The sequence below is a fragment of the Cyprinodon tularosa genome, unplaced genomic scaffold (assembly GCF_016077235.1).
Source record: "Cyprinodon tularosa strain WSP-4 unplaced genomic scaffold, ASM1607723v1 ctg15, whole genome shotgun sequence".
NCBI lineage: Eukaryota > Metazoa > Chordata > Actinopteri > Cyprinodontiformes > Cyprinodontidae > Cyprinodon > Cyprinodon tularosa.
In genome coordinates this window covers 2,221,793-2,232,357 of record NW_024038331.1, presented here as the reverse complement: position 1 = coordinate 2,232,357, position 10,565 = coordinate 2,221,793, and the positions used below count along the sequence as shown (strand labels likewise).

At 36.0% G+C, this 10,565-nt stretch overlaps 1 protein-coding gene and 1 non-coding gene across 2 annotated transcripts; both read left to right on the top strand.

Moving 5' to 3' along the window:
- Positions 1-3,859: 3,859 nt before the first annotated feature.
- rplp1 (ribosomal protein, large, P1) lies at positions 3,860-6,853 on the top strand. Its single transcript, XM_038279419.1, has 4 exons — positions 3,860-4,081; positions 4,768-4,842; positions 6,375-6,477; positions 6,732-6,853. The coding sequence occupies exons 1-4, from the start codon at positions 4,010-4,012 to the stop codon at positions 6,812-6,814; spliced, it is 333 nt and encodes a 110-aa protein (XP_038135347.1). The 5' UTR covers positions 3,860-4,009; the 3' UTR covers positions 6,815-6,853.
- A 3,234-nt stretch (positions 6,854-10,087) lies between these two features.
- On the top strand, positions 10,088-10,160 carry trnav-cac. Its single transcript has one exon. It is a non-coding gene; the product is annotated as a tRNA-Val (tRNA).
- The last annotated feature ends 405 nt before the right edge of the window (positions 10,161-10,565 follow it).

Below are 10,565 nucleotides of genomic sequence, written 5' to 3'. Positions count from 1 at the left end.
CTTATTTAACCTGCGCAAACATTTTTTACTTGTACTCGTCTTCCGCATCATCCTCGGACATCTCTTTCAGCTCTGCTGTAGGGATGCCTGAGAAGCTCCCAGGCATGCTGAAAGACAGGTCCTGGGTCGTCCGGTGGGACGTGCCTGGAGCACCTCTCGAGGGGGAATCTGACAAAGATGTCCGAGGCACCCCACCTGACTCCTCTCGATGTGGAGGAGAAGCAATTCAACTCCAAGCTTCTCCTGAAAGATGAAGCTCCTGACCCTCTTTCCTTTCTAAGGGAGTGGTCAACCACACTAATTTCAGCTGATTGTATCCAGCATGTCGTTCTTTCTGTCATGATCCAGATTTCATGACCAAAGGTGAGGGCAGGAACTTAGACCGACCAATAAATCAAGAAGTTTGCCTTTTTTTCTCAGATCTCTCTTTACCACAATAGCACCTGCATTATAGCAGCAGCCAAACAATCCATCACTTGATCTCTCGCTCCATTCTCCCCTCACAAATGAACAGGAAAAAGGCTTGAGGCAGGAATTCTCCAACTTGAAGGGGATAAACCACCTATTTCTGGTTACGAACCGTGGTTTTGGACTTGGAGGAGTTGATTCTCGTCCTGGCTGCTTTACACCCGGTTGTGACCAGCCCATATACGTCCTGTAGGTTTTGTCTGCCAATCCAGGAATGCCGTCCTTGACCTCCATGCGATGCTGAAGAGGCGTGTCAGCCATGACAGCCCAACAACATCCAGAGTTCCCTAACCACCTCGGTGGATTAAGCCTGAGTGATAAAAGAATACAGCAAATCTTTTTTAAGATTATCAAATTACCGTTTTCCTGCTGTCATTTACTGAATATTCTTTTTTTTTTTTTTTTTGCTCAGGTTTTGTTATTAAATTATGTATGAGTTTCTTAGTCATGCCCTTTAGAGACAAGTTTGTACATCTTCAGTCAGTGGCTTTGTTGTTTAGGTAAACTCATGCAATTTGTGTGTCTCTGCATTGATTTTAATCTTTCCTTTCAAAAATCTATATATGTATGTAATTTTATATATATATGTTTCCTACATTTTCCTAAAGTTTCTTGGTAGCTGAAGCTCATCCACTTCAGAAAAAATCCAATGGGGTATTTTTGTACCAGCTTTGACCATCAATGAAACAGTTAAGATGAAGGGTTTGAAATGAAATGAGATTTATTTTGAACATGATACAAATATAAAAAAATAAAATAGTGCACAGTAACAAGCAGTGCATAAAAAAGAAAAGAAAAATACAGATATTTGTTTCCATTGACATATCATGCTCAAAAATGGGGTAGGAAGAAGTGAAAACTTATTAACTCCTACCCCCTAAACACATAAAAACTTACAGTCCTACTGTTATAAAACAAAAACAAAAAAGAAAAAAATCAAAGTCAAGTGAAAGTCAAAGTGGCAGTCAGCAGTTACTAATATTTACCTAACACAATTCCCTTTTTATGCTGGTTTGTCTTTTCAAACCCTTACACCAAGTTGTTATCTGTAATACACACATTTTTGCTTTCTCTCACTCATATGTCTATCTCTATTGAAAATGACCTCCTTATATTTTCTATTGAATTGTATTAAACTATTGCTTTGTTTTAAATCTTCATTTAAGTTGTTCCATAACTTTACACCTTTAATTGAAATACAGAAGCTTTTTCTTGTTGTTCGCAACTTGCGCATCTTTAAGTTTGAGTAACCCCTTAAATTATACCCCACTTCTCTTTCAGAGAACATGCTCTGTATGTGCTCAGGTAACAACTTTTTAGATACTTTGAACATAAATTGAGCCATTTTAAATTCTACAAGCTCGTCAAATTGGAGAATTCTGGATTTTTTGAAGAGTGGGTTTGTATGCTCATAATAACCAACATTATGGATTATTCTAATGGCTCGTTTCTGTAGGATGGTTACCGGATGTAAAGAGCTCTTGTAATTAACTCCCCACACTTCACAGCAATATGATAGATATGGTAAAATCAGAGAATTATATAGGATATGAAGTGATTCAGCATTCAATACATGTCTAGCTCTAGCCAATATAGATATGCTTCTACTAAGTTTACCCTGTAAATGTTTAATATGAGGTTTCCAACAGATTTTGTCATCTATTATTACGCCGAGAAACTTATTAGCAGATACCCTTTCTAAAGTTACGTCCTCTATTTGAACTTGGATTTCAGTATTTTTGTAACAGTTCCCAAAAACCATGATTTTTGTCTTGTCCAAATTTAATGATAATTTATTATTGTCAAACCATATCTTTAACTTACTAATCTCTGAGGTGACTGTTGAGAGGAGATGTTCTAAATTGTCGCCAGAGACTAGAATATTTGTGTCATCAGCGAATAAGATAAATTTTAATACATTGGACACTTTACTGATATCATTTATATAGAGATTAAATAAGACTGGTCCTAATACTGATCCTTGTGGTACTCCACAGACAGTCTCCTGCCAGTCAGATTCCACATCTCCCAGTTTCACAAATTGTTTCCGGCTCTTTAAATAACTCCTCATCCAGTCCAAAACTACTCCCCTAATTCCATAGCGTTCTAATTTTTTAAGTAGAATTTCATGATTTATTGTATCAAAGGCTTTCTTTAGATCTATAAATATCGCTATTGCCATTTTCTTACTATCTGTTGCATTGGTTATTTCTTCTATTAAGTTGCAATTCGAGAATGACAATAATTCCACACACATTTATTCTATTTTATTTTATTTATTTTTTGAAACATTTCATTTCCTACCCTCTACCAGGTTTTTATGAGTGTCAAATATAGAGCTTTTATTAAAAGCTTGTATGTATTTATGTATGTATGTGATTCTTTAACTACGGGCACTATTGGCCTTGCAAACTTGAAGAGAAAAAGTATCAAAATATAAATTCACACAATGTAATCGGTTAGCATAACTAGTCTAGTTTGAAGATTCACAAGAAAACACTGATTTTTTTTAAGACAAATTGGTGTTTTTTAACAGATTTCCCAACTCGGCTGGCACAAATGTAATTTCCATCACATAAATATTTGTATATTATATTATATATTTACTATGATACACGTTTTTTCACTGGAAGAACAATTTCATATATAGTTTTAACTGTTTATACATTTATTGTAAAACACATTTATGGATTAGGTAAATTAATTGTGATGAGACAAGACGCAAATCTTATGTCCACCATAATCTGAGATATAGCATTGGAATAGCAAGATACATTTCAAGGTGTAAATACTTGTGTTTTTAATTAAAGTGGAACATTATCTCTTAAGTTATGAAGAAGGTTTTAATGAGTGATTAGAATTTTGCAACAATTTATTTTCAAAAAATGGTGCGGTGGAAATTACACAGCGTGGTGGAAATTACAATGAATGGACTATATAGACAACAAACCTTTCTTTTTAAAAACTTTATGGAGCATAATAATAAATAATAATGATAAATGAATACATTATTAAATAATAAATTAATTGCAGTTGTGCATAGGTGGTACTAAGGGTGGGAGAGAGGGGGTAGCACTATCGCAAAATGCTTAGCATGTAGAAACATGTCAAAAGTTGTCTAAAAAAGTGTTATTTTATAATATTACCACATTGTTCTAATAATAAAATTAGATAAATAAAAATGTGAGGGAACAAGGGCCTTGTATGTGTATGACAGTTTCATTGTAAAGATAACTATAAAGGTGTGGAATTTTCCTTTTTTAAATGTTTCATGAAATATGATCAAAGGACATAAAAGTGTCCGTAGTTAAAGAAACACTCATGTAGCAAAGCTTAAAGTGTGGTGCGTGGTCACGTCACCACGCAAAGTGACGTTCAGTATATATTGAAATCCCGCCCTCTGCTTTTCCCTTTCCGCTGTTGGAACGTTAACGTGCCTAAGGTGCTTGGTTCTTCATCCGAAGCTAAGGCCTCTAATCCGGCGACTAGTACCCTCAAATTTAGGCATCCAAATCTATTGATTGAAAATCCAACATCAACAATGGCATCTGTGTCCGAGCTCGCCTGTATTTACTCCGCTCTCATCCTCCACGACGATGAAGTGACCGTCACCGTAAGTCTACCGGGGAAGCTAGTCCTGTTAGCCGGTGCGCTAGCTCACAGCTTCCCGTTAAAAATATCATGCTGGGCAATATGTCACTCTTAGCGTCCAGTAATTTAGATATGCCCGAACTGTTCTTAAATAAAATGTAGAAAATTAAAATAACATCGATAACGGCTAATTTTACCGCCTATGTTATCAATATGGCGGCATGCTTGAAGCTATCGGGGCTTTTTCACAGCACTAGTGTGTGATGACTGGCAGTCACTTTAATGTATTCCTCAAAGGGCAGGACTTTGTTTTCTCTTTATAATATGTCACACAGGGTGGTGAATACGAGGAATATGAATGAAATCCGGAAAAAGTTTGTTTTCCATCAGCATGCCTTGTCTGTTGAATAGACATGTGTCCTGGTGCTCATCTCTACAAGTGTTTCACTAGACATCAGTCTAAATATTTTCCCTTGCTTCATAGAAGTTATTAAACAGTTGTGTTAATATTTGAAACTCAGGCAATGATTCTCGTAAAAGTTGAATTTAAAATTGACCAACTTAAATCTGATGGGGACTCATTTAAAAACCGTAAACAGCTATATAACATTTTAAACTGGCCTCACTTAGTATTGCTAACTGTGTAACCCTGTGTAAAGAGGAAATCAGTTCACATATAGAAATAATATCGTTTTTTTCTATCTGTAGGAGGACAAGTTGAACGCTCTGATCAAGGCTGCTGGAGTCACCGTGGAGCCTTTCTGGCCAAGTCTGTTTGCCAAGGTAAGAGGCCTATTAAAACACTTCATCTCTTACAGGTAAATATGTAACCAATTTAACCAAAGCATGAGTGTTAAATGACATCTGAATGTGTTTTTTAGTTTCAAAATTAAAACACTTGGATTTACAATGATCAGAGTGTGATCATTTTTCTACAGGAACTTTTTTTTTTTAAGTATTTAGTAAAGCTACAAAAATGTGGCCACATTTCAAGAGTTCTTATTTCATTTTTAAAATTATTTTTTTATGTAAACATTCTCATAAAACTAGTTAACAGCTCTGAGTGGTTAAGCTTTTATCAGTTGATTCAGTTGAGCAAAGTGCATCTCTAGACAGCTTGGAGACAATCAAATACGGGAATCTGTTGGCATATCTAATCGAATTGTGGATTAGTAACCAAATTGGCCATAAACGTCACGGTAAAATGAAACTGGTCTTTTAATCTTCATAGATATTTAAAATTGATCCATTGTCAGCCAAAGAAGACAAATATCGAAATGCATGAGCTTGCATCTGTAATGTCCGAAATAAGCAAGATTATAGAAACACACTTCTATCCATTTCCTAATAGAGTTGATATAACCCAATAGGTTATCATAAATGGACCAGTTTCTCACAATTGTTGCAGACTATTGCTCTGTTTGGGTAATATTACTTGAGTTAGCCCTTTCTGTTAATAAACTACAAAATAACTAATAAAACTAAGATTTGTTCATTTTATCTGTAAAGACTAAAGGATCTAAATCTTTTTTAGAATAACAAAATTGAATCGGGACACCCCTAACCAAAATTCACATTGAGGATTAATAATCCTTTCCCTATAAACAACACTTAGGCTAATAGAAAGATGTAAAGAGTTCATATCATAACTAAAATAGGTGTCTGTTGGCAGTGATAGGTTTTCTTTGGTTTTTAATTAGAAATCATTATCAGTTTGTGTGGTTGTGTAGTTTTTGAAGTATTTGTAACAATGCTACAATTGACTAACGTTTAATTACTAAATGGTAATCATTGATACTGTAAGGGATTCTTGAACAGTGGTAAGTTTGTTCATAGTTTAAGCAGTTTTATGCACTAGTCAATCAATACAGTTTGGTTATTTTGGAGCAGCTGCTGCCGTAGCCTGCTCACCTTACTCCACTCTGGATCTTGGAATATCTGATAACAAACTTTGCCTGCCATTATGCAAAATTATGGGGGGGAAATGGATAAATAAGCATTTTTAGAAGCAGAGACAGCTTTAAAATTGGCAATTTTATTTAGCACAAAACAGGAAGGGAGTATCAGCAAAAACACAATTTGATTATTTGGAAGGGAGGACACAATTTTCCATTTACTGTAAAATAGACCCAGTGTTGCTTTTAGAATTGAATGAGGTCAATTTGAGCCTTATAAACAAAGATATTTTCAAAGATTGTCATTGCAATTTTTGGTCAGCTCTAAAGTTAAAAGCATGTTTGTAATCTCAAATATTTCATTGTCATTTGCCAGGTCCAAAACTGGATCAATGAATTAATGTTGAACTGTCATTGTAGGCTTTGTCCAGCGTTGATATCGGTAGCCTGATCTGCAACGTTGGAGCTGGAGGAGGCGCTCCTGCTGGGGCTCCTGCCGCTGCAGCAGCTGCTGATGCCCCAGGTAATACTCTCATATTCTAAGTTTATATTTATGTATAGTGCATGTTTCCTCAGGAGGCTCATTTGATTCGATTTAATTCTGAAAAGTTTTCTACCCAAGTTATACAAGCTATAGTTTAGCAGGTTTGGAAAATAGTGTTTCATTAAAGGCCTTATTATTAGGGTTTAACAGACTCACATCCTCAATAAAATAATCATAACGGCCAGACTCACAGAAAATGTCCCTTAACTGAAACTGTTTTTTTGCTTTTGCAGCTAAAGAGGAGGAGAAAAAGGAAGAGAAGAAGGAAGAGTCCGAGGAGTCAGACGACGACATGGGATTTGGTCTCTTTGATTAAAATGTTTTTCTAAAAACACAATAAAAATGTGAAAAAGAAGCATGTCTGGTCACTGGCTCTCATTGCAAAGGTTTTCCATTTCACACCGAATGGTTGATTCACAGATGTATGCTTTCATTTCATCCAAATATTGAAATTGATGTAGGTTGCTGTTTTTTAGTGAGTTAGCAAAGGAGATGGAGAAAGAAAATGCTTCGGCGATGTTAAGGCTGCGAGATGTTTACAGATTGTTTTGTAGTTTTTGGTTTAATTATACAGGTGCTGGTCATAAAATTAGAATATCATGAAAAAGTAGATTGATTTCAGTAATTCCATTTAAAAAGTGAAACTTGTATATTATATTCATACATTACATACAAACTCATATATTTCAGATGTTTATTTTGTTTAATTTTGATGATTACAAATGACAACAAATGAAAATCTCAAATTCATCATATCAGAAAATTAGAATATTGTGAAAAGGTTCAAAATTGATGGCCCGTGGTGCCACACTAATCAGCTAATTAACTCAAACCACCTGCAAAAGCCTTTAAATGGTCTTTCAGTCTAGTTCTATAGGCTACACAATCATGGGGAAGACTGCTGACTTGACAGTTGTCCAAAAGACGACCATCGACACCTTGCACAAGGAGGGCAAGACACAAAAGGTCATCGCTAAAGAGGCTGGCTGTTCACAGAGCTCAGTGTCCAAGCACATTAATAGAGAGGCGAAGGGAAGGAAAAGATGTGGTCGAAAAAAGTGTACAAGCAAGAGAGATAACCGCACCCTGGAGAGGATTGTGAAACAAAACCCCTTCAAAAATGTGGGGGAGATTCACAAAGAGTGGACTGCAGCTGGAGTGAGTGCTTCAAGAACCACCACACACAGACGTATGAAAGACATGGGTTTCTGCTGTCGCATTCCTTGTGTCAAGCCACTCTTGAACCACAGACAGCGTCAGAAGCGTCTAAAGAGAAACAGGACTGGACTGCTGGTGAGTGGTCCAAAGTCATGTTCTCTGATGAAAGTAAATTCTGCATTTCCTTTGGAAATCAAGGTCCCAGAGTCTGGAGGAAAAGAAGAGAGGCACTTCATCCACGTTGCTTGAAGTCCAGTGTAAAGTTTCCACAGTCAGTGATGGTTTGGGGTGCCATGTCATCTGCTGGTGTTGGTCCATTGTGTTTTCTGAGGTCCAGGGTCAACGCAGCCACATACCAGGAAGTTTTAGAGCACTTCATGCTTCCTGCAGCTGACCAACTTTTTGGAGATGCAGATTTCATTTTCCAACAGGACTTGGCACCTGCACACAGTGCCAAAGCTACCAGTACCTGGTTGAAGGACCATGGTATCCCTGTTCTTAATTGGCCAGCAAACTCTCCTGACCTTAACCCCATAGAAAATCTATGGGGTATTGTGAAGAAGAAGATGCAATACACCAGACCCAACAATTCAGAAGAGCTAAAAGCCACTATTAGAGCAACCTGGGCTATCATAACACCTGAGCAGTGCCACAGACTGATCGACTCCATGCCACGCCGCATTGCTGCAGTAATACAGGCCAAAGGAGGCCCAACTAAATACTGAGTGCTGTACATGCTCATACTTTTCATGTTCATACTTTTCAGTTGGCCAACATTTCTATAAATCCTTTGTTTTTATTGGTCTTCAGTAATATTCTAATTTTCTGATATGATGAATTTGAGATTTTCATTTGTTGTCATTTGTAATCATCAAAATTAAACAAAATAAACATCTGAAATATATGAGTTTGTATGTAATGTATGAATATAATATACAAGTTTCACTTTTTAAATGGAATTACTGAAATCAATCTACTTTTTCATGATATTCTAATTTTATGACCAGCACCTGTACAGAACATGAAAAATTATCTATCCTTTTATATCAAATTGCAATAGTAGTACAGCGTTTAGATCATCGGGCCATGAGCACATTTTAAGTTTATTGCCAAACTGAAGAAGCTAGATCCTTAAAATTATTTAGAAAAGAGACTAAAACATTTGAAATTAAGGAACCACCAGTTGCTTTCATACATTTAAATTCCAGGACAAATTAGATTTTTTGTTTTGTACAAGGAACCTAGTTAAATATAACAAAGTAGATCTTAGAAGCTTCAACCATGTTAATAAAGACAAGTCTTGGTGTTTCGTTATACATGTTTTCTTTTTAAAACTGACCTGAATAGGTATTTGGCTTTCGGTTCAGTTTGTGGATCTTTGATAAAACCTTTCCTTAATAGAAATGAACTTTTCTAATTTTATATATAAATGGGAAAATCAAGGAGATGAGCAGATGATCAGGTTTAAAATATATATATTTTTGTAATTTAATGGGCTGTGGTGATGTCTTTTATTTAACTGTTCTTTTGGCGCCGCCTTTTAGCAAATAAGTTGGGTGGAGAGGTCAGTCCTACCAGCAGACCAAATTATTGTAGAGCCAAAATAGATCTGCACAAAACCAACTCGACAAAGGAAAAGTAGATGATCAGCAGCTCCTGTAGAAGGTTCATTGGCATGTCTTCATTTTGTCTGATCAAATGCCTTTTTCCCAGGGAGGGCTGGACCCTGGTTTGAAATGACGGAGAGCCAAAACTGCATATTTGACATTTGTAAAGTTAATGTTCACAGACGAACCATAGCTAAATCAAGGATATAACATACTTTAACGGGTGAATTAATGTTGCGGCAGAATCGTTGCCCCTGTTCTAGTCCAAAAATGAACCTTAAGGACTAGGGTTGCCAACGCCGTAAAAATTGGATAAGGGAAAATGTCTCGTCACAACCAACCTTATCAATTTATTTTTCCTCATGTATGAATTCATTTTATAAATATATTTGAGTTCAAGTTGAATTAGATTAGACAGCTAATTTTGTTTCTTAAATAGGGTCAGCTACATTTTTAAAGGAGAATTGGCTACCCTAATTTATTGCACATTTTAAAGGAAATGTCAAAATATTCCTACATAGACACAAAGCTGCATAGGTGCGATTTTTAATCATAGTGGAAAAATATAACTGGTATCAAATATCTTTTTAAGAGTAGATGGAATATGTATTATGAAACGAAAAGCCTAACTGCAACATTGAACAGGGGAAACGGCGCTCTCAAAATCCCTAAATCTCACCAGAGACCATAAATGGCGTTACCCAAGTGTCAATAAGGATGCAAAGAGTAATCAAAATACAACTGAAAAGGCAAAAGAATTGGTCACCAGAAATCAGTATGTCGGTATGTCGTCTTATACTCTCTGTGTCCAGTGACACATAACGGTTTCCGTAGTGTAGTGGTTATCACGTTCGCCTCACACGCGAAAGGTCCCCGGTTCGAAACCGGGCGGAAACATATTTTTTTACATTTCACGTTATTTATATTTCTTTTGGAGTCTAAGGCGATCCGATTCTGTTTTATTTTAATTTGTGTGGATCATAGGGGAAATCATCGTCTTGAAATCTTACCAGTAGAAAGTTCAGGTTGTGGGTTTTGTTGATCAAAATGCTGTGATTTTCCTGTAGTAAATAACCTGTTTGACTTACAATCCCATTACATAAGGGTAAGACAAACGAATTCATGTTTCTTCTTTAAGATTCAATTTAAAATATTGGTTTTATATATATATATATTTCTTTGTTTGTTGCAAAGCCTTCAACCTGCTGATGCTACTGCTGCATATATCATTTTACAAATAAACAAATAAAGATGGTGGAAAGAGTTGAACCATTTATTCATCTCTGTATCCTCTGAAGTTGG

Coding starts and splice junctions, on each gene's coding strand:
- rplp1 (XM_038279419.1), top strand. CDS start 4,010: ATGGCATCTGTGTCCGAGCTCGCCTGTATTTACTCCGCTCTCATCCTC. Junction 4,082..4,767: donor ACGATGAAGTGACCGTCACC/GTAAGTCTACCG, acceptor TTCTATCTGTAG/GAGGACAAGTTGAACGCTCT. Junction 6,478..6,731: donor AGCAGCTGCTGATGCCCCAG/GTAATACTCTCA, acceptor TTGCTTTTGCAG/CTAAAGAGGAGGAGAAAAAG.